The sequence below is a fragment of the Rattus norvegicus genome, chromosome 17 (genome assembly GCF_036323735.1).
Source record: "Rattus norvegicus strain BN/NHsdMcwi chromosome 17, GRCr8, whole genome shotgun sequence".
Taxonomy (NCBI): Eukaryota; Metazoa; Chordata; class Mammalia; order Rodentia; family Muridae; genus Rattus; species Rattus norvegicus.
Window position 1 is genome coordinate 86,285,522 of NC_086035.1, and position 24,762 is coordinate 86,310,283.

Here is a 24,762-nt window from a genome sequence, read left to right on the forward strand (position 1 = left end):
GCCTGGGTCTCCGGCAGTGCTGTGAGGTGGTTCGCTGACTAGGAAGTGCTCTGAGGCTCAAGCAGGAGAATCAGAACTTAAAGGTCACCAACATCGTGAGTTTGAGACTACCCGCCTGGGATACACATGAGTCTGTCTCTAAATAGACAGACAGACAAAAAATAGACAAATAAATACATAAACAAGCAAATGAAAGCTTGGAAGTGGTATATCTATGTATTTTATTTTTATGGCTACAGCAAACATCAGTCAGCCCATTTTGAAACTGAAATGGGACCATCTAAGTACAAGGCATTGGATTGTAATGTCTGGTGCTTTTTATAAGAAAACAGGTTAAAATACATCTTTTCAGGGCTTGGAAATAAAAGAAGTAAAGTTAAATTAGGTTTCCAGAGGAGTTGCTGAATTTGTACGCTAATAACACGCATGCACACACACACATATGCACACACACACACATGCACATGTGCTTTTTTCTCTTCCTTTACTCATTTCGAAAGCCTCTTAGTGTACTTTTTAATTTATGAGTTCTCAGAATCACTTCATTTTGCTGAGATCCTTCTCTGTGTACCACACATGAGTAGGAAAATCAGTGTCCGTTTTTTAGATCAGCCCCATCCCCCTGTTGGCTGATGTCCCCTCATTTCTTGGTTCCCCCTTAATTTTTTCTTATACCGTCACTGTGGTGATTCTTCCTTTATGAGACCCCTGAACATAAACTTACGAATTAAAGGCAGAAAGCGCATAATGCTTCCATATCTGGAAAGCCTCTGCACAGGTCATTTAAGAAGGCATAAGACTTAAGCCTGAGGTTGTAAAACGCTGGTTGAGTTTGAAGCCTGCTCCCAGGTGGATGTGTTTATTTGGCTGGTGTTATGTTGTCCCATGCAGAGTTCCTTAAAAACAATAAAGTTGCTCACATGTAAAGGGCAAGGAACGCCACAGTTTAGAATGGTCTGACAACAGCCACACTGGGCAAGTTTGGGGACTGCTGTCCCTTGTAGATAATGACTTCCCCTTCTCCACTGCTCTCCCAAGTGCCCTGCTTTCCTTACTTCTTCGGGCTTTATTTTGTTTTATTTTATTTTGTCTTTGGTCTGGTCCCTGTAGGCCTTGTGTTTGCCACCTTTGATCCAAACAGACAACTTCTTAATGCATAGTTAGCAAGTGAGATTAGGGCTGAGGGTGCATCCCAGTCGGATGCCCTTCCCCCCCCCCCCCCCCCCCGCACTACACAGAGCATCTTCTGGCTCATGAAACCTGGCAGGCGAGAACAGCTTGCTTCTAAGTTAAATCCACAAAATCAGAGATCTGAAGCGAGGGTCCCGCGCTGGCGGGTTTGAGGTCAGCTCCACACAAGCTGAACAGAGGGAAACGCAGCTGAGACGATGCCTCCATAAGATCCAGAGGTGGACATTTCATTAACCAGTGATTGATGGGGGCCAGGCCATTGTGGGCAGTGCCATCTTTGGGTTGGTGGCCGTGGGTTCTAAAAGAAAGCAGGCTGAAGAAGCCAAAGAAGCCACGAAGCCTTTAAGCGTAACTCCTCCGTGGCCTCAACTCCTGCCATGAGTTCCCATCCCAAGTTCCTTTGATGATGAGTAATGATATGGAAGTGTAAGCAAAAATAAATCCTTTCCTCCATAACGAAGACAGTTCATAGATGAGGGGGACATAGGTGTTTGTTTGTTCCTCCTGTTGTTTTGGGTTTTTTTTTTTTGAGACATGGTCTCTCCATGTAGCCCTGACTGTCCTGGAACTCACTATGTAGACCAGGCTGGCTTCAAAGTCACAGAGGTCCGTTTGCCTCTGCCTCCCAAGAGCTGGGATTTAAGAAAGGAATGTGCCACTAGGCCTGGTGAGAGGTGTTTTTATTTGTCTGGTTTACCTCAGTGAATACATTTTTCCAATTTCATACAATAACCTGGAAATCCAGTAAAATTATGTTTTGTATATGTCATATTTTCATTACCCACTCAGTTGATGGACTTCTAGGCTACTTCTGTTTCCTAGCTATTATGAATAAAATAAACACAGGATTTCATGTAGCTTAGGCTAGCCTCAAACTTGCTACAGAGATGAGGGTGACCTTGGACTAGTCATCACACACGTCTGAAATCCACATCACAGGAGTGCACCACCATACCAATAAAATATACACAATACTGTATTATATGTTATTATACTATTACTATATATTTACATTATATATTTATATTATTTAATAATTATATATTAACACACTATTCTAGTATATAATAAAATATATATTTATAAATTAATTTTGAAAATTAATTTAACATTTAAGATGAGGCTAAGGTATTTTCAGGTACTAAAGATAAATTTCTTGGCTACTCTTAAAAATTCGATTTTTTTGAGATTAGGTTTTGCTGTGTAGCCCTGGCTGATCTAGAACTCACTGTGTAGATGAGGCTAGTCTGGAATTCACAGAGCCTTGCGGGACTCTTGCCTCCTGAGTCCTGGGGCTAAAGACATTCCCTAGCACATTCGGGAATAAGCATGTCTTGTTTATTTTTGAAACAATCTTCAGTGAGTACATATCTACCACTGTTTTCATCAGCAAGTTAGTTGAATAGCCAAAAGCCGGCTCCTAAAATAGTTTTAAAATGAGCTCCCGTAGGAGAGACGGCTCAGTAGTCACTGACCGCTCTTCCAGAGGACCCGGGTTTGAATCCTAGCAACCACATAGTGGCTCAGGACCATCTATAACTCCAGTCCCAAGCCATTTGACATCCCTTCCTGGTCTCCTTTGGCACCAGGCGTGAATGTGGTGGTACGCGGACATACATGCAGACAAAACACCCACACACAAAAAAATAAAACGAGCACCCTGAAATTTCTCTTAGAAGTTTTAGATGTACATAATTTCTGAATGTTTGGTTCTTAACTGCTCTTTTTTTTTAAGACAGGCAAAGAAAAAGGAGAGGGTTCGGGGTCAGGCGTGGGACCCGGGACCAGGAGGTGTGGGGGGTGGGGTCGGGAGGTGTGGGGGGTGGAGTGAGAAAGGAGTAGGCGGGGAGCGCTTCCTGGGATGAAGCCCTGTACACATTCCCTTGCTGCTCCACAGTCCCACGGCCTGGTTCTGCTCTGCGCTTGCACTGATCTCTATCTGCGTTCACCTAGAGCAAGTTCTACTCTAGAACAAGGATTTAAATCTGTTTTACTTCCTCCAAGTCCAGCCAGGGTTCCAGCTGGAAGTAAGCACTCTCGGAACACGTGGCATATCTAGACGTAGCAAGCAGAGGAGAAGCAAGACTCCTATATCTGGATGTTTCTAGCTGTTGGTTACTGAGCACTGACCACAGTGACTTCAGCAATAACACCTTTTAAAAGAAATGTATGCCAGATGACACAAAGTTCAGAGTCAGGGCACTTCCGGGCTGGACAGTGTCATGGAGGACCCAGATGTTTTCATTCTTGTACTCAACCATCAAAACATCGGCGATGTCGTCCACAAGACAGAGTAGGTGTTCCAGTTGTCATTTACAGAGGCAGCCATACCCAGCAAAGAAACGGTACTGTTTCCTATTGTGAATCTCGGTGTCCTGCAGAAGAACCCTTCATAAAGCTTCCGGTAGACTTCAACTGAGGTCCTTTGGCCCACATGACTCCCTCACTGACTATTTGCTGGGTATCCATGCTGGTCCCTGGTTTGATACACCAGAGAAAGCAGTGATTGAGAAAAGAATGACACATCACTGGATAGAGAGAGAGGCTGAAGGCAGGATGTGTGCACATGATACAGTGGAATTCCCAGGTAACGTGCCTTTACCTGTGGAAGACCGGCTAATAAGAGCAACTGTGTGAAGGTCATAGGTCCATATTTCTAAGGAACACCACGTGGCATTCAAGTGCAGACCCCAGCATCATGGGACCATATACACTTGCCAATGCAAAGGATCGATGTAGAGACTCTACATAGAAAGTTGCCAGGCCTAGTGTAGGTCCTTGGAAACTTCCTCATTTTGCAAATCTTTTTCCAGGGACCTCCCAGTCTCTCCACATTTAACAGTATTGCTATCCGTGGATGTGGAGCAGCATAATGGGGAACTAGGTAGCATTTCAGGACGGTCTGCTTTATTATTAATGGTTCACTATCCAGGTGACAGAGCATGTGTCACCCCAACATTCAATGAGAAAGTTCGTATAAATCTAACACAGGTGCTTTGTGGAGAGAACCTTGAGTTTTTGTTGGTAATGGCTTATTTACATAGCTGGCGATGGCCTAATATTTCCATTAAAGAGTTAAATTATACCATATGCTGGCTACTCCTATAAGCATAGGAGAGTGAAAACTCAGAAGTGAACTAATCTTTCCACTTTCTGTAGATAAACATCTGGACCGTTGCCTTAGTTTCTTTTCTGTGGCTGTACAGACTGTTGTGAGGGGGAAAGGGTTTATTTGGTTCCCAATCCCTGGTTTCAGGCATCCCGGCAGGGCAGCCACAGTGACAGAACTTGAGAGAACGGTCACTTTACAGCCACCGTCAAGAGCAGAGAGGAATGAATGAAGTCATTTGGGGTGGTGCTTGGTTTGCAGAGTCAGACTTATAGAGCCCGGGATCACCCTGCTCAGGGAATGCATTGTCCACCATCCAACCAGGTCCCCCCACATCAATTAACTTAACCAAGCCAACCCTCTCCAGACATTCTCAGAGGCTAGCCTTAATCTAAACCAACCTTCACCAGTGCGCCTGGAGGTCTACCTCCTGGGTGTCAAGTGACAGTATTTACCGTCACACCCATTTTATTCCAGTGGGTACATAGCGATTGATATTCCATAAACACCTGTACCATTTGGGTTAGGTTCAATTCCCCAGGAACCTGTTAATTAACAGGAAATTTGAGTGTTATATTTAGAAACGACATACACTGCTTCCTGTTTTCTTCCTTTCCCTTGGGTGGGTGGGTATGGGAGAGAAGCGGGGATTGTCTTCTGTGCCTGCCGTCCCGTCCGTCTTCTGGTGGTTGCAAGAGCAGAGCAGAGATGCTTCTGAGGAGCCTGCTGCATTGCCGTGTGAGATCCAAATCTTTCTGATCCCGTGTTTGCAAAAAAATTCCTCTTAGTTCCCCAGGTGTTTAGATTGCATATGAGCTTCCTATCTATATCATATTACACACTGGATTTTTTTTTTAAATTGAAACATTTGCTAATGAATGTAGTATTAATTTGTAGAAGTGTGCCACAGGTCCCAGAGTAAAATGAGCCTAGCACATAATACCCTTCCATTAATACCTGTTTAATGAAAGAATAAATAAAATGTTTATCCAGCATTGAGTCTTGTAAGGTAACTGATAATTTAAGGAAAATAGATTGTAGACACTAACCTGCATTTGCTAACATTAGTTTCTTTTAGAAAATGTAGTATTACCAATCTTTTGAAAAGTTAACTCTTTCCCAAATTAAAGATTTAAGTGATATGGTAAATAGCTATTTTAGCTTGATAATTATATATATTCTAGCGATATATATGTATACACACACACACACATATCTCACTAGAAATATGGGGAACTAAGAATGTAATTTGGAAGGGGGAGATTTGAGAATGATGTATGTAATTCGGTGAGACCACACGGGCATCAGGAATAGACTTTGTTACTGGACAGAGCTTTCTTCTTAGATAGCACTTACTGCAGGAACATTACAAGGTTCTGCTCTAATAGCTCTCACTCTGAAGTGTAACATTATTTTATAGTTGTTATTCTTGGACATATAAGGAAATCAGCACTGTCTTTGTTCTCTGCAGAGCACAGTTAAGATAAATATATCACTTTATCTAAATATTAATATTAATATGAAAGCATGTTGATACGTTGTAAACTTCATTTTTGAAAGCATTTTAGAATACAGTGAAAAGACAGCCTTTTATTGTGTATAAAGTATTTTTGAAAATATTTTCAAAGTATTCCAAGATGAAAGGAATTTAGCAATCGGCATTATTGGTCCACGAGTCACGCTAATGGTTACTCACATAAATAGCACAAAATACTGCCTCATTAGTGTGGTTGGTAAATTTTTGGTACTTTAATTTTCTCTGTTATTGTAAACCATGCATAAAATGCTTGCCTATTGAGAAGTGCAGAATTGCCAGAGCTTAAACAGCTGACATCTGCTTACTCTCTTAAAAAAAAAAAAAAAGAATAACAAGCCATTTCAGCCTAATCTACCTCAAATGTGTTCATGTAAATGGAGGTTCATCTATTGACCTGTGTTCTTTTCAGCTCAGGATTGGTCCACATGGTTTATGAAACCAGAAAGGCTGATTTGAAATGCAGATGTCGAGAGAGTGAAGTACACCCTCCCCTTTTCTCTTTGCTGTATCTGTCAGGGTGAAAGATGGCTTGCACAAGGGTCAGTCACCCATACTCACTTAATTACTTTTCTTGGGCCCACAGAACTGTCACAAGCTGTGGTGGACGCGGGAGCTGTTCCTCTTTTAGTCCTCTGTATCCAGGAGCCAGAAATTGCTTTGAAAAGGATTGCTGCCTCGGCCCTCAGTGATATCTCAAAGCACTCCCCAGAGTTAGCGCAGACTGTGGTGGATGTAGGAGCCATTGCTCATTTAGCCCAGATGATCCTCAACCCTGATGAAAAACTGAAGGTATTTACAACCGAGGTCAAGAGACAACAGACAAGCCAGTGCTCTAACAATCCAAGACAATGAGGATGTGTACAGGCTAAGAAATGTTGTTAAGAAAAACAATTCGTAAACACCACGGAAAGTAGACACAAATATGTCGTGCCTTACGTCTTTTAACGTGGAATAATGCTTTGGGTGTTGCATTTAGGATGTTCTTTAGAACTCTGTGCAATGCTGAAGGTTCCAGGTAGCATTAGTATTACCATCAATAATTAAACCACGACATGGGCTTGCCCCAAATAACTCACTTGGTATAGTCTTAGACTGAAAACAGGGCCTAAAGGTTTTCTGCCCGTCACTAGAATATTTGAATTTCTTATGAAAGTTGCCATGCTTGTCACTCCTGTGGTAGCATTCTAAATTTACCAGTTATACAACTACACACGTATAGTTTTTAAAATATTAACATTAGCTAAGCAGATAGGGCGTTGTTTCAGATAGCGCCAACGGCATGACATAAAGACATTCGTTCTGCTTGTTACTGAATTACCGACCACACGTATCATGAATTAGCATCCTATGTATGTGCAGTTAAGTGATATTTACCTAAAGGTCCTATATCTTAATTACATGTAAAAGGTTTTAAAGTACCCTTTAGAGAACTAATGGAAAAAAAAATCTAAAAGCATTGAGTTTATGACTGAGATGTGAAAGGCTCAGAAGTCTTAGATTGTGCTAAATATCTACCTAGCTCTCTGTTTTCTGATAAAGAAATCGGACTATTATAAAGCTAAGTTACGTGTGAGCTCTGAGGTGGGCAGTGCCATCCTTGGGTTGGTGGCCCTGGGTTCTATAAGAAAGCAGGTTGAAGAAGCCATGAAGCCTTTAAGCGTAACTCCCCCATGGCCTCAACTCCTGCCATGAGTTCCCATCCCAACTTCCTTTGATGATGAGTAATGATATGGAAGTGTAAGCAAAAATAAATCCTTTCCTCCCTAACTGAGACAGTTCATAGATGAGGGGGGACACAGGTGTTAGTTTGTTGCTCCTGCTGTTTTGTGGATCTGTAACGTTTTGCTTCATGTTGATTTCTCGTCCACCAGCAACAGGTCCTGTCAGCTCTGAGTCACATCGCGAAGCACTCTGTGGACCTGGCGGAGATGGTTGTGGAGGCAGAGATCTTCCCTGTTGTTCTTACCTGTCTGAAGGACAAAGACGACTTTGTGAAGAAGAACGCTTGCACTCTGATCAGAGAGATCGCAAAGCACACACCGGAGGTAAACACAGAAGCAAACGAAAGGCAGTCAGGCCTCAAGGCAGAGCTAAACCCAGCCTTGTTTCTTTAAATTAAATACCAGTTTGCCTGTGAGGTCTGAGCTTGCTCCATGCGGTCTAACGAGGCCATTTCTCCTGGTCCTCAGCACTGTAGAGATTTCAGATGGCGTGACTGGATGTGGTAGAGTGGATGTTTTCCAGCGTTCTCTGCCCACTTGATGTCATCGGTGCCCCTCACTCACAAGTAGTAACAACAAACCGACTCCAAATGTTGTCAGACATTCTCTGGGGTACAAAAATCACCTCCATTTGAGATCCACTGAGTTGTACCAATGACATTTGAGCTTGAAATACAGTTTCTAACTATGGCTAGCTTTCCATGGCTAGCTAGACTGGGGAGACTGCCAACCCTTATCATCCTTATCGTTCTATGAGAGCTGGGGGCACGGGAATGATATTGCCTCTGTAGGTTGGGACCTACCACAGCGGCTCCCTGGCCTGCTGCAGCACTCAGATAGCTAGCTGCTCTAACGTGATTTTCTGCTCTGAGTTTTTAGATGTGAAAGAGAGACAAACCAAGCCTGTGTCGATTTTGAAGTTGTCTCCTTTTCCTGTGTATATTTTGACTAATCTAATTTTCACTTCATTACATGTTAAAGTAAATTTCACCCAACATCTCTATGTAGTCAAGATTTTCCAGAACCGAAGTGCACCCAGCTAGTAATCAGGGTTGGTGTGTGGGAAATTAGGTCAGGTGTCAAGTCTGATGTCTGTGGACATTGATTCATCCTTCAACTCAGACATTGTGATTGTCACTTCTGTGGTTATCTAGGTATGAACTTGTTCTCAGCTTAGTGTCTAAGTGAGGAATTCTGAAATTCATTTCAATAGGGATAAAAGTTGTGTCATTTTTTTTTTTTAACCAGAGTAACCTTTTCCACTGTGAATATTTGGACATTTTAAATGGCAGCTTATTACACTCAAGCATTTCTTTAATAAATGCAGTGCCCTCTTAGAGCGGTTTGCACCTTAGTAGTCTTAAGTACTAAACAGAGAGTGGCTGAGTCACAGCTAAAGACCGCCCTGTGCTGGGGTCTTACTCTTTTCTTCCAGCTCTCCCAGCTGATCGTTAACGCAGGAGGCGTGGCCGCCGTGATTGACTGCATTGGGTCCTGCAAAGGGAACATCCGTTTGCCTGGCATCATGATGCTGGGTTATGTGGCTGCTCATTCTGAGAACCTGGCCATGGCGGTGATCATCTCCAAGGTTGGGGCAAGCTTCCTTTCTCCTTTGTTTCATGGTAGAGCCATAGGCTGACACCAGGATGAGAAACATACTTGGACGTGGTGAAAGATTTGCCTAAATGTGTTCAGCTGTTCACCGCTTACACACATCAGCATTTATTAACATGTTATAAAATACGTAAAGTTTTCTATACCTAATATCGACCTTTTATTGAGCTTTGCTCTAATCTATTTTTAAATATTGCGCACACACACACACACACACACACACACACACACACACACATGTATGGGCTAGTTGTGCATACTTGAAAGCACTCTAGTTACAAACTTCACTTTAATGACTTGCCCATTTATCACTTTCACACACCCAGAGGTCTGTGTGTTCCTCCATTGCTGCCATCCGGGTAAGGAGATGGCGCTGGCTAGCTCTCTTTTCAGATGCAATCAGGCATTCAGAGGGCACAGCAAACAGCAGTACTTTGGTTGTTTTCTGCTCTGGAAATTAGCCTTTTCTCAATTTACAGCTTCGTAGGAACCCACTCTGTAGTGTAGCCATGGCCCTAGTAGATGCTCACAAAATATGCTGGAATAGAGATGTGGATTTCCTGGAGACCACTTCAAAGACTGTGTGCTCACACTGTGTGTGGCGGCCCTCTAGGGGGCAGGGTTCTTATCAGCATAGAAAACCTGCTACTGTTTGTTAAACAGAAATGGGATTTCTCCCCCCTTGCTAATCCTCTGAACACAAAGGAGCCCCAGATCTTGATTTTTACCTATTCCACACCGATGCTCCCTGTATTGCGCCCTCTCCTGCGTTTTCTGCCTGTCCTGTGTTTCTTTTGTCCTTCGGCTGCTGCCGAATGACCAGAGCAGATTTGGTGCTTTTGGAGGGGTCAGTAGGAGTGTGCCTGGGGTTTCCATCCTTAGCTCCAAGAATGAAGAGAGGGGCTGCAGCTGCCTGTGCGTCCTACATATCCTGGACAGGTCAGGACACTCTCCCCTTCTTCAGTGAGGCTGCTGCCCGTCTCTCACACTGGCTGGCTCTTTAGTTCCTTGAGCCCTGGAAGCAGAGGTCTGAAGCAAGTCACACAGCAATGAGAGGCCTTTCCTCCTTGTCCTCTGAGTGGCTTCAGGGACCAGGTGATAATGTCTACTACTTATAGCTCTGTTGCCTCTGAAGCACACTTACGTTCTTGGACCCATCCGTGTCGTCACAGCTGGGGTCGGTAATGTGGAGCTTGGGCTGAGGCGCAAGGACTACCCTCGAGTCCTCACCCCATCTTCCACTTCCCCAATCTCATGTCCTAAAAGAGAGGGCCCCTTACCAAGTCCTCACAGCATGCAGAAACGTGGTGTGCTTTAGGAAACTGAGCCAAAGGACAGACAGACAGAAAGAAAGAAGGAAGGAAGGGAGGAAGGAAGGAAAGAAAGAAAGAGAAAGAAAGAAAGGGGGAAGGGAAGGAAAGGAAAAGAAAAAGGAAAGAGGAGATTAAGAGGTTATAGGGAAGGCAAGTGTGATGGTCTTGACCTTTGCCAGGGCAGCATTACCATGTGAAACTACAGCTGAAATAATTACCATTGTCTCAAATTAATTATGGAATTATGCCTTATACAGAATCTGGAATTAAAATTTGATATATTTATTTTAAATTTTTATTTATTTTTATTTTATGTGCACTGGTGTTTTGCCTACATGTCTGTCTGTGTGAGGAATTACAGACAGCTGTGAACTACCATGTGAGTTCTGGGAATTGAACCCAGACCCTCTGGAAGAGCAGCCAGTGCTCAACCACTGAGCCATCTCTCCAGCCCCCTAATATGTTTGATTTTCCCCTAGATCTATAAACTTAGTTTGAGGACTTTTGATAATGTTTTTATTACTTAATGTGTTTATTATTATTATTATTAGAATCTAGAATGCAAAATGCACACCCATGCCACCCGTGTAACAGAAGCAGGCTGGTCTCATCTGGCGTGACATGAGCAGAACTGTCGCTATGAAGTAGGCCAAGCCGGGTGGAAATGTGGCTGGCGCTTCAGGGAAGATGTTAGTGGAGTATGCTCCCTGTGAGGGGCTCTTAGGGTGGATTCTCGTTCGCAGTCGCTTGACTTTTAGTTCACAGTCGTTACTTTACTTTTGGATTCACTGCGCTCAGGGCACGTGTGGCGCTGAGGGTTGAACTGAGAGCTGCCTTAACTTTTTGAACAAAGGAAAATAAAGTTCGCTATTTGTCCCAGCGGAATCTGGTTTTGCCTGGTCCGAGGCATCTCTCTTGTTTGCTCAAATGCCCCTCTATTTGGGGGGGGGGGGGGATAGAAGCTAGCAGAGACATTCTTACTTAAGTTGGATTGCTAGAGGTAATTAAGGTGATTTAGCTCTCGTCTTTCTATTGACTTAAGGAATGGCTGCCCTTGTGATGAGAGAGTTTATTGAACCATTTAGAAAAAAAAAAAAAAAAAGATCAAGGCTGAAATGATTTCTTGTAATGCCTGAGAGGCAGGAAGGACGTGAATCCCGCTTTAGATTTATAGCGCGTGCTCTTTTGATCCCCACTGCAGGGTGTACCCCAGTTGTCAGACTGCCTGTCAGAAGAACCAGAAGACCATATTAAAGCCGCGGCTGCCTGGGCTCTGGGGCAGGTCGGGAGACACACTCCGGAACACGCACGCGCAGTCGCTATCACGAACACGCTGCCAGTGCTGCTGGCTTTGTACATGTCCTCAGAGAGCTCTGAGGACCTGCAGGTGAAGGTACGTGCTGGCCTTTAACAGGGTGAGGGGGACTGGGTAGACACTCCATCATTCCTTAAAATATGAGGTTCGGATATCACGATTTTCCTGGTGGATCGTGCTGCTTTCCTCAGTCAAGAAATACGAATCTGTCAGAAGAGTGGGGTGTCTTATCTCTGAAAACTGGTTACCCTGTCTCCATGGTCAGTGATGTCTTTTCATGGAAAATTTGTACAGATAAATACTTGGATGTGAAGTGAGCGTCTGGTTTTTGCATTCTGTACTTCCGGGGACATTTTCTATGAAGTAGGAAGGGAAGAAAAACAGTTTTTGAATTTGGGTTTGCTGGAGAGCATTGTGTACACTTTACAGTCAGAAAAATTGAGTCCGAAAGAATTTAAATTGCGTTTCAAAGATATAAGTAGTTAGAGAATATTCCCGAAGCTGTAACTTACTTCTAATTTCCGATCTTTTAATTCTGTGTCTTCTTTCTTTCCAAAATGTTTAAGATTCACAAAATTAAAAAATGTTGAAACGCGCATCATTTAAATGGCAAATTATAAAAAAATATTACTGGCTATGAAGGTGATATGAAATAGGCTTATAAAGTAGGGTAGACTATTTAATTCTATTATTTCAAGGAAAGCAAATATTTCCTAGCACACGCATTAGGAAAATGTGGAGATCTTTCGCTGACTTGGGAGAAGTTTACAGCAAAGACGGTAGTCCAAAGTGAGAAGAGCTTGTCCAGCTTGGTGGTGGCTTAGTGGGTAGAGGTGATGACAGCCCGAGCTACGTTTCATCCGGGGGGGCTCACACAGAGGAAGGAGAGACTCTGACTCGGGCCAAGTTGTCCCCTGAGCCCCATACACTTGTTGCAGGCATATGCTTGCACACTCCCATACACTCGAAATAAAAGATAACTGTAATTAAAGCCCCAAACAAAATTAATAGTAAACGTGCATTAAAATTTAATTAAATGGGTAAATTGATGAACAGTGAACCGCGTGTGCTGACATGCAGCTTTGGAAGACCAGGCAGGTTTTACCGAAGCGACTGTTTTTACTTGGTTATGTTTATGTGCTAGCTTTCTGCAAATCGATTGATCAGGTTGTAAGACTTTCTAGATCAGAGCAATGCTTACATAGATTCAGGGCTTCCCTCACGTGACCGTTCCAGTGAGGTAACCTGGATTACAGAAGGAGATCAATACCAGGCTGACAGGAGCAGATCAGCATTGGGCCCTCCCAGGTCTTCTCCAGTTAAACTGGTGTCTGATTCTTCGACTTTCTGGTGAGAAATTCCGGACCATTTGCAGTTCTGATTTGCCAGGTCTGGCTAATTAATAATGTAACCAACAGTCGTTACAGCGGGAGAAACCCTGGCACTGTGGCCCTTAGGTAGCATGGAAAGGTCTTACAGACTTCTGAGTGGTACAGGGATTAACCCGAGAGCCTGGGCATGCTAGGCGTTTAAGCCCTCAGTCACTAAGCCAGCTCCCCTGCCCCTGTAAGTTTTTAAAAATGAACCACTGTGACATTATACTGTACAAATATCCATGGAGAAAAATTAATTGAAAAGTGTTACTTTTAAAAGTAAGATAACCTTCATTATGTTTTAGTTCATCATAGATGGTTTTGTTAGGCTAACTAATAGAAACGAAGTTTCTTTTGATATGGGAATTCACTTTCAGGAAAAAAAGTGAGCCTTTAGTCATGTCCAGGCAACAAAACCTTCCCAAAGGTTGGAGTTCATGTGACTCACTTCTTACTGTAGGGACCGACGGACGTCTCTCTCTTGTTCTTCTCCAGGGTGCGGTGGAGTGCCAGTGAAGTCGGCAAGACTGTTTCATTTAACACTAGCTCACTGAGAAAATGTGTAACCAAAGCATTAGGAACGTCTAGTGGCATTTCCCATTTGTTACTCTGTGGCAGCTTTCAAAGAATAAAGCTAGCTCAAGGTTCATTTTGTCTCAAAGGCTTCTGTAAGCACTGGCTAATTGGTTCTAATCAGGGAGAGCCAATGAGCATCCTCTTGGAATTACTCCCGTGTGGTCACTGTTTACTGCCCCTATGTTATTCTAACGCCTTAATAAAGAGTGAAAAGTCTGTCATGTGCTGTGATTAGATCATCCAATCTATGTTCTTTAGAGCATCATGCCGAAGTGCTTCAGCCTATGTTGGTTATGCATTCTTATGAGACCCCACATAGGTTTCTTGTTCTCATGGTCATACTTTCCATTGTGTTTTAGTAGCTTTATTGAGATGTAACTTACGTATCTTACCCACTCAAAGTATAAGAGTCAATGGTTTTTAGTGTACTTACAGAATGGTGAAGTCATCGCCACAAACTGATTTTAAGTTTTCCCCTCCATCAGCTGTCCCTCCATACCTCTTCTACCTCCAGGCAACGGTTAATTTTCTTCCTGTCTCTATGGGATGATATAATATCCATGACCTTTCATGTCTGGTCTGAAGGAGTTTTGTTAGCTTGTTGTTTAATGCGTATGGCTGTCTTGCCCACCAAGTTGTCTTTCCAGACCCTAACCTGTCTTTAAGATTCTTCCATAGCACCTATCAGCCTTTGGCTCCTCTCTGTTGCTGGGTGGTATTCCATAGTTTGTCATTCACCGTTGATGATGGACACTGAGCTCTTCAAACTCTTTATCTATTTGCACATGTTTCATGTGGGTATATTTTTTTCAATTTTTAAAAATTTATCAGTAATGTGCGTGCACGTGTATGTATGTGTGCACTGTGTATGTGTGCACGTGTGTATGTGCACATGTATGTGTGCATGTGTGTGCACATGTATGTGTGCATGTATGCATGTGCATATGTATGTTTGTGCACATGATGTGTGTGCATAGACCTGTGCCTTGGCTGTATGTGGAGATCAGAGGCCAGCTCTTTGGAGTTAATTCTCTCCCTCCATCTCAATATCAAACTCAGGCTGCTGGGTGGACTTGAGCAGCAGGCACGTGTACCGTGTCTCTAAGCTGCATTTCTCTAATGCATGCCTGCATTTCTTTTGAGTATATTTCCGGAAGTGCAATTGGTGGGCCACTGCTAATGCTTTAAGATTTAAGCAACCTCTGAACTGTTTTCTTATTCAACCGACTTCTGCACATACTTGCTAGTGAGTTTTATTTATTCACTCTGTTCTTTTACTGTAGCTACCCTAATGTGTACTTTTGATTTTCATTACCCTAATGGCCAGCAGTGTTGAAAATATTTTTTATATACTCCCTGACTGTTTGTGCATATTCTTTGATCTTCTCCCTATTTTATTATTTAAATTTGAATTTAAATATCAAATTGAAATTGAAATTGAAAATTGGTATCAATCTCAAGGCCTTCTACATGTTAGGCAAGCCCCTGTCATTGAGCTCTATTTCCAGCCCTGCCTATTTTTAAATTGGGTCATTTGTGTGTTAATTTTCACAGGTGAGGTAGGCAGGTAAACGAAACCTTAATTAAATTCTTTCATGTAGGACAATAGAGTTGGTGATTATCACAACATCCAGTCCAATTGAAGAGAATAGTTATGGAATAAGTGTGTGTCTTTCCAACTAAGGAGAAGAAAACTCTGAGGTCATTAGATTTCTTTTTTGACTAGTGACTTGATCAGTCGCCATCAGTTTGAAATGGTCTGAGTAGCTGTCTGTGAGCTATGATTGGTACAGTCTGTGCCATTACAGCTATTTGGCCTTGTTAGCAACAGCAGTTAAGTTAAATTTCTTGCTCTGCTAAGGTCACCATGGCCTTAAGATGGTTTACAAAGGGGCAGTATAATCAGGTGTGTTGGAAACTGGCGTTTCTCTTCAATTCACACTGCTTTGGTCTACCTTTCCCCATTCTTTAGTTAACCTATGCAGGGATGGACCTGTATAAGACCCCTTACTCTGGCTCCCTAAAGAAAACCTGAAATCCAAGAGATCTTTTATTGATAGCACAAATATGACAAAAGTTTTGCTGATTACAGTTGCCACGTACAAAGCCCATGATGTAAAATCAAAATGGCCCTTCATTTCAAGAGCATTGCTAGACACACAGTAACAAAAGCAGAAGGGCAGGTCCCTAAGGTAGCCTGGATGCTCACTACACCCAAGACGTGGGATTCTAGAGAGAACTAGCTATGGGCAAACAAGTAGTTGTCCTCACCACACAAGGTAGCACAGTGGGCCATGGTTACAGCAGTACTCTCTGGTCACAGTGGGACCCTTCAGGCACATTCTCAGCAGGGGATAGCAACATTGTATCAGTTTGAAAGCAGGAAGAGTGCTGGCAGCGGGTGGAGATGGGAACAGTATAAGTGGTACCTATGTTTTGGGGAGTGATTCTCAGTTGACAGTTGATTGGACAGTTGAGCAGATTGTTTTGCTTCTACTTGAAAATGGACCAATTTTTATCCATGAGCTATAGCAGTGTCAAAAATGTACACTGAATAATTCACACAGTAGATATTTACCTATGTGAAATGAACTCTTTTAGACAGTATAGAATACCTATATCACATAGACATTGTATATAGCTATATAATGTATAGATTTACGTGGAGAAATAATTATATATTTTTATACTTTATAATAACTATCATCTTATGCTGTTGGTTAAAACAAATGCAATGCTTTGGTTATCTGTTTCATAGCTGTGAATGTCACATATTTATTTATTTTAATACATGCTAGTTTACAGTAAATAAGTATATTTTATACTTTTTAATTTTGTAGATTTTTTTAATATTTACTTTTATATTTTTATTTTTATGAGCAATCTGCCTTCAGACACACCAGAAGAGGGAATCAGATCCCATTACAGATGGTTGTGAGCCACCATGTGTTGCTGGGGATTGAACTCAGGACCTCTAGAGGAGCAGTTAGTGCTCTCAACCTCTGAGCCATTTCTCCATCCTGACTTTATAGTTTTAATGTTCTGATGTATATTTAAGAACTCCGCAATTCACTGCATAGTTTAAAGTTTAACAGAAGACAATTGGTAAAACTGATGGTACCAGTCAAAACCAGTCCTTCAGCGTTGAGAAACAGAGAGAGGTACCCTGAGTATCTGATTTTAAGACCCTTAAGAAAAGGTCTCCGGGGCCTGGGGCAATGGTTCAGCTGTTAAGTTATGCAGAAAATTGTTTAAAAATGAAACAACAGTGAGAAACTCATCTCCTTGTCAAATTGGAGAAATATGAGACTTGACTTGCCAAGATTTCCATTCATTTTGCTTTGTATTTCCACAGAGTAAAAAGGCCATAAAGAATATCATCCAAAAATGCACCTACCTCCCAGCTCTTGAGCCGTTTCTCTATGATGCGCCTCCCAATATCCTGAAGTATGTGGCTGGACAGTTCAGTAAGGTGAGAAAGATGGCCTGGAAAAGGGAACGGACAGGGGCATTACCTGTGAGCTTGCTTTTCTGAGTTCTCCTGTCAAATTGGCTCTGGGCTTTACTGTTTAAGGCTTGGTTCTCAGCCGTCTCAGTTGATACAGGTGACATGGGTTAATAAGACAGACAATGAGACACTTCCTCCTTTGTCATATAGCTCCAAGCTCTGCACAATCTCCTTAGACAGATAGAAGGCAGCAGTAAGCTGGGCAGTAGGAAACCTTACTCTACAGATTGTGTATGCTGGCCCCTAACTTTTAGTAGTTTCCACTGTCCTTTAGTCCTGCTTTTAGTCTAGCAACATAGCCCAGCAACATCTTTACGAAAGGAAAATGTCTTTGAGCCACTGAAACATGTTTTAGAAACTCTGTACCAGGGATGCTCTCCATCGTCCGTCGCATAGTGACTTCTGGTGAGCAGTTTACCCGAGTGGAAGCGTCATGCTCTGTAGATCATTGCGGATTGAGAGTAGTGCAGGGGGGGCGAGCTGCCAGAGGGCTCAGTCAACAAGGTGGACCTGACAGCAAGGGACGGAATAGAGGGGCAGTACTGATACTCAGTACTGATACTCAGCATGGTCAAATGATGCCCTGTATATCTGACTTAAACAGGGTCAACGGGGGCCGCGGATACCCCTATGCGCTTAAGAACATTGCCTGCTCTTCCAACCTGGCTTCCATTCCCAGCACCTACACAGCAGCTCACAACCGCCTATAACTCCATTCCCAGGGGATCCCTGGCCCCTTCTGGGCTCCCTGGGCGCATGTCCGTGGTACCCAGAATTAAATACAAAACACCATACACATTATTACCATGTAGGCTGAGGCAGAGGCAGGTGGGTCTCTGTATATTTGAGGCCGGTCTGATCCACACAGAGAGTTCCAGCCCAGACAGAGCTGCAGAGTGAGGCCCCCTCAAGAAGCAAGCAAGCAAACAACCCCCCCCAAAAAACAAATGAAAGAAATGGGGGCCCGCACAAGTCACGTGCCAGAGCGTATGTGCTTTATGGTACTCCGTTTGGCTGCTTGACGGTTTTTGGTTTTGGTGCTGAGTGAGGATGGCACTTAAAGCCACACACATGGCGGCTGCTCTACCTCGGAACACAGCTATAAATGTATTCCAAGGTATAGCTCTAATTCTTCAGGAAAGTCTGACCCTCTAAACCTTAGTTCGATTACACGTAAGACAGGATCAAGGGTACTTTCTCCATAGATGGTTGTAGAGACTAAATGAGTATGGGAAGAGTTTAGCTCAGTCTAAGGTACATAAACGTGCCCTAAAATGAAAGCAAAGATTGTTTCTGAAAGACAGGACACCTGGGCCTGGGGACAAGGCTCAGCAGGCGGGGGCGCTGCCATCTCACCTGACAATCTGAGGGTGAGCAGGAGCCGCCTGGTGAATGGGGAGAGCCAAGCCTTGCAAGCTGGCTTCCATCCATGAGCTGTGGTGCGTCTGCCCCTCCAATACAGATGGAAATGTTCAAGCGACAGCCCACGTCTGGGCCGGTGAGCTGTCTCAGTAAGCGCAGGCACTTGTTGCCGCCTAGGCTTGACCCTAGTTTGGTCCCTGGAGCCCGGAAAAGACGGAGAGAAAGAACCAACTTGACAGATTTGTTTTCTGATTCCACATGCACACCGTGGCGTGGGTGTCCACCCCCAATAATAAGAAAACCAGCAAACAAAACTTCACGTGTTTAAAGCCAGCTAAAGTTTCTTTAGTTGATGGGAGAAAACACACCCAGCCCAATAGTTTTAACTCTATTTATTAAGAACAAGGTCGTTTTTTCTGCCTCCTCCTCTCCATCTCTTCCTTCTCCTCCTTCACCCCCCCCCCCCTTATCTCCAGTGTTTGGGATCAAACCAAGGCGGGTTTGTATATACTTATCAAATGCTATCATTAAAATGCTTTCGTCTTTTAAAGGTAGGATGTCGTCGTATGGCCTAGATTGACCTTTAGTTCATCATCCAATTAGCTCATGATCCTCTGGCCTTGTCTGCTAAGATACATGTATATGCCACCATACCCAGCCTGTTCTTCCTTAAAGCAGGTGATACTCAAGCTGAGCATTAACCAGTGTGTGAGAGTTAACCAGGCAAGGGGATGTCTCCTCGGCAGGATATGCAAACACTCACATAGCTTGCATGCGCTGATGCTTTGGACACTAAGCTTGGACACTAAACTCGTGAGTCTGGGACTTGCAGATATATTTAGGAGACAAGGGGAGAGGACCTTCTCTTCCTTGTTACGGGGCTTGCCTTCACTTCCATGGAGAGCGGGGAGACCTCAGATCCATGAGGCTCTAGGTATGAGCAGGTCTCCACCAGCTTTACTCATCTCCTACCTTAATTCATCTCTACTACACGAGGGCTAATGTACTTAGAAAAAGAATGTACTTTACTTGAAGCATCAGCTCTTGAAGTTATAGGAAGTGAACTGAGCATACAGTCTCTCCTGCGCCATTTCTGATACAATAGAACTTTTGAAGAGAAATAGCCTGACTTGGGAAAGTAAAAGATTCTGTGTTTATCTGTTTCTATTTCCAAGGTGCTCCCACATGACAGCAAAGCTCGAAGGCTTTTTGTAACAAGTGGCGGACTTAAAAAGATCCAGGAGATAAAAGCAGAACCGGGTTCTATCCTCCAAGAGTACATCAACAACATCAACAGCTGCTACCCAGAGGAGATAGTGAGGTGGGGAAAATTGATGCTAGGCAGTTCCATATCACAAACCAACGTTCTGTTTCCATTTCCGTGTCCAAATGTAGACATTGGGAGCAGAAAGATGGCTCAGTCATAGGAATGTTTGGTCTGCAAGCAAGAGAGCTTGAGTTGGAATCCCTACACCTGTGTAGGACTTGGGCTGCACATAGCCTAGGTACTGGGGGCAGAGATGGGTAGAATATGGAGCTCACAAGCCAGCCAGATAATTGATGTCAGTGAGATTGATTCACTGAGAGATTCTGTCCCTAAAACAAGGTGGCAAGTGACGGATGCGCTTATGTCCACACACATGTGCATAGAACACACACACACACACACACACACACACACACACACACACACACACACACACACTGCATATACCACATGTACAAAAGAAGAAAAAGAGGGTGAGGGTTAGGAAGAAAAGGAAGAAGAGGAGAAAAAAGTGAAGGAGGAGGACTAGGAGGAGGAAGAAGAGGAGAAGGAGGAAGAAGAGAAGGAGGAGAAGGAGGAGGAGGAGGAAGCAACTGTTTATTTTTGTTGTTTGAGACGATCTTGCTGTATAGATTAGACTTTGCCCTGAGGCCTTCCCTAATTGTGCCTCCTCCCAAGTGCTGGGATTAAAGCCATGTGCCACTAAGCCTGGCTTGAATTCTTTTTAGAAGCTTGCCATTACATGTCTGCCTGTGTGTGCACATGAATGCAGGTGCCCCCAGACATCGTCTGACATAGTGCTGGGAACAAAACCCAGGTTCCTACTCAGGTCCTCTGCAAGAGCAGTGTGTGCCTTTACCTGCTGAGCCATCTCTCCAGTCCAAGCTCTGCGTTCTCGAGAGGCTTCCGAGAATTGAAACGATTCCAATAAGCTAATTTAAAAGATTAATACATGAGTATATGATATCAAAGGAGTCGTATGTCATAGCATATGTAAGACGTACAAATGGATAATGAAAGCTATATAACAAAACGTTTTATTTGAAGTTTGGTTTTGTATGTGGATGTATGCACAGTCAGGAAGAATACTATTTTGTGTAAGCTTAAGAAAACTTCCAATTCAGTGTTCTAAAGAAGAAAATAAAATAAGAATGGAGAAAACCAAGGGCAAGAAAAGGTCCCCAGAAAGGAAGTGATCCATTCAGAAGCCAACTTCCTCAACTTCCCCACATCTGGGATAGGGTTCATTTGCTTACTGAAGGCCATTTGAGATAGGTTAAGGTTAGCTTAGCAGAGGCTGAAGGCCACAGAGAAGGAATTTCTCACTCTGCAGTTGTCCTTACTCTCTGAGGAAAACTCAGCTCACGTGTCAGACAGACCTAGGTTCCTAGCTCAGTTCTAATCATTTCCTAAGTGACAATGATTAGAAGACAATTATTTAACTCTTTAAGCTAGAATTTCTGTATTTGTAAATTAATATTTACCTATCTCATAACATTAAAATCAAACGACATCCTAGTCAAAGGGTTTAAATGAGTAAGAGTTCAATTCAGGCAACATGTCTTATTGTCCCTCTGTGGGTATCTCCGTTCTCACTTTTTTCCTCTTGAGATTAAGTAGTGTTATTAGGTAAGTCAAATTTATTCTTATAATCATATTAGAGACATTATACAGTAGCACTTGGGTCCTTATTTTTTGCTATTTGTTTTTGATAACAAATGCATAGCAAGCAGTGCTCATTCCATTCATTACAGATAAAAAATTATCGTGGTATATTTAAAACGCCTTTGACGGCTGAGCTGGAGTTATGTAGTTTTTCCTCATAGGAAGCTACTTTTAAATTCCTTACCACCGTAGTAGTCGGAACGAGACCTTCCTCACAGTAAATGAGTAACTCGGTATCTTTATTTATGGATGAGGGACTGGGCAATTCTAAGTGTCTGCTCTGTTGATGACGGTGTGGGGACGTTTGATCACCATCACCTCAGCTTGGCTGCTGGGAGTCCTCAGAGACTTCTTGGTGAAGGACAATGGCAATGTCAGTAATCTTGGAAACGAGTCTAGTAAAGCCTCACGAATCATCAGTACATCCTGATTGCTACAGTACGACTTTTAGTTTAACAGTGTGCAGTGAAAATGTAATGTGAGCCACATGTCAATTTCCAATCTTCTGTTAGTCACGTTGGAGAAAGTGAGGTGGAAAGGCAAATAGTGTTAATAACTTTTTAAGACTTCAGTTACCTAAACCTTATGAGTTTAACTTGTAATAAATGTAAAATTGGTTATTTTACACTTGTATAATATTTCGTTATTTCTAGCATATCTTAACTCAGGTGGTAAAATCTCATCAGAAATATTTGGGTTAAATTTAGGTCATATAAAACTAACATGGGAAAAGGCGGGCCCACGAATGATTCCAAACACACTTTTGTGTTTTCCAAGAGTTGATTTGTCAGTTTGAAGTCAAAAATTTAAAATTAATTTCTTAAGCATATTTCTAGTGTTCTTCAGTCCTATGTGACTAATGGCCATCATTTTAAGTAGCACATTTTAAGAGATTTTTAAACCTCTGTCTCCTACCATTTATATAAAAGCTGTCTGTCTTGTGTCCAACCTTTCATGAGGAGCCGGTGAGAGTGGGGTTTGCCTCAGCCACTGCACTAACTCCGACTTAGAAAGACAATTGCCAGTTCTTGATGCTACACTAAGAAACCCATTTTGAAACTAATTTTTCTAGGTTTGGTCGCTTTTTGATGATTTTTTTTTTTTTTTGAGACAAGGCCAGTGTCTTGCTATGTGGCCTTAGCTGATCTGGAACTTGCTATTTAAACTAGGCTGGTGTCAAACTCACAGAGACCCACCTGTCTCTACCTCCTGAGTGCTGGCAGTAAAGTCATATGCCACCATACCCAGCTAAAATTTTGTTTTTATTTAATTATGTGTGTATGTATATGTGTGTGTGTATGTGTCTGTGCATGTCGGTGCAGGAAGAAGAGCATTCTTTGTGTGTGTGTGTGTGTGTTCTGTTTGATTGTGAACAAGGGACACTATTAAAGAAAATACAGCTGTTTTACCCACCTAACTCAAGAAAGGCATAAAGACACCTAACAAGGGACAAGCCCCACATTAACTTTAATGTACAGAAACACTTTCATAAATGTTTCATGAGGCATAATCATCTTGAGTAAATATCTTGGAAATTTTAAAACTATACCTTCCCAGTTTTTTTTTTTTTTTTTTTTTGGTTCTTTTTTTTCGGAGCTGGGGACCGAACCCAGGGCCTTGCGCTTCCTAGGTAAGCGCTCTACCACTGAGCTAAATCCCCAGCCCCACCTTCCCAGTTTTTAAATCCATTTTTCTACATTAGAATGTGCACCAGATTTTATTTGGCTTGTGTTTATGTAAATGTCAATTCTTTCCACACCTTATCACTATTCACATATTTAATATTTTATACTAAGCATTTTGTAAGGTGCTCAATTTGGAAATCCAGAAATGTAAATATATTATGGTTGCCCGAGAAGCAACGAGGATGGCTAGTTTTCCATTTTATATAATGTGAGTGTTTATAAGACTTCTATTTAATTGTTTTTCATGTGAATCATGACTGGGTCTGGTTAAACTATACATTAAGACATGATTTCCAAGGCAATTGGAATGCAGGAGTTGATCAGCAGTCACAGACTGTATAGACTAATCTACAGAGGACATTTGTTAGCCATGATTCTTCGGTAGCAGCACTCACTTGACGTGATAACAGGGATGTCTCTGAGATACCGACACTGGATTGAAGGGATACCTGGGAAATACCTCCTTTGTACTCCGCTTACATGCTCGAAGTGTTTCTGCATCTGGTACGACACTGCAGGCTGGGCTTCTCCTCCTTCATATGCTCTAACCTTACGTGTTAGCATTACTGGAACATATGTGAAGTTCCACTTGGACAGTTATTTTTAAGACACTTGATATTGTGTGTGTGTGTGTGTGTGTGTGTGTGTGTGTGTGTGCATGTGCATGCGCACCACAGCACGCATGTGAAGGGCAGACTTGTTGGGTTGGTTCTCCTTCTAATCCACGGGTTTCAGGGGTTTGAACTTTGTCAGCCTTACTGGTTGAGCCGTGTTATTTCTCACCACCGCAGTAAGTTATTTCAGTAAGCTCTTTACGTAGCCTCTCAGGTCCCTACTGTATGAGAATGTTTCATGTATTTGATACAAATTTTCTTTTTCCAGGTATTATTCTCCTGGATACTCAGACATCCTTCTGCAGAGGGTGGACAGCTATCAGCCCCTCGCTAACTGAATGAAGTGATCCCAATACCCAGGTTCACAGGAGAGTGAGGATAACAGTTGTTAAAGATTGTTCCGAAATGTTTAAACTAAGTGTATCCAATGTGAAAATATTTACATTTTTAATTTTCTTATTTGTGTAATACTTTATAAATTATTAGCTACAATGTATAGAAAGACTTTACAGTCATTTGCTTGAATAAAGGAAAATTTAAAAGGCAATAAAGGGCTTTAAGGTGTTTCTTTTTCTACAAAAGACATAAACACAACACACACATCCTTGCGACTAGATCAGAAGGAGACATGCCATTTGAAAACCCTTAAGTTACTTCCTGGCAGATCAGATAGATAAGGAAACCTGACCTTGCCAGTTACACAGAAAGACAGGAAAGGGAGTGTGGAGAGAAAAAATGTTGGTGGGTGCTGGGCCCTGAGAAAAGAGGCGTGGCCGCTTAAGGGCACTGAATCAACCAAAGAGCTCTGCAGATCACCTCCCTGTTTCTTGAGAATCTAGGAAAGCCCTCCTCTCTTACTCCTGGTTCTGGAACTGTTGTTTTCACCCTACCTGAAGTGTTTCCTGCCTTCTG

General features: G+C 42.6%; 1 protein-coding gene across 2 annotated transcripts in view; it reads left to right on the plus strand.

Moving 5' to 3' along the window:
- Positions 1 to 24,401, plus strand: part of Spag6 (sperm associated antigen 6) — a 51,505-nt gene extending 27,104 nt beyond the window's left edge. The window contains exons 7-13 of one of the 2 annotated variants that reach the window (XM_039095562.2): positions 6,421 to 6,626; positions 7,709 to 7,882; positions 8,994 to 9,146; positions 11,687 to 11,878; positions 17,105 to 17,221; positions 19,795 to 19,940; positions 24,119 to 24,401. In XM_039095562.2, coding sequence (XP_038951490.1) covers positions 6,421 to 6,626; positions 7,709 to 7,882; positions 8,994 to 9,146; positions 11,687 to 11,878; positions 17,105 to 17,221; positions 19,795 to 19,940; positions 24,119 to 24,188 — 1,058 coding nt within the window. In that variant the 3' untranslated portion in view covers positions 24,189 to 24,401. The remainder of the gene's footprint in view (positions 1 to 6,420; positions 6,627 to 7,708; positions 7,883 to 8,993; positions 9,147 to 11,686; positions 11,879 to 17,104; positions 17,222 to 19,794; positions 19,941 to 24,118) is intronic. The other variant, NM_001106125.1, reaches the window with a different exon arrangement.
- Positions 24,402 to 24,762: the final 361 nt, after the last annotated feature.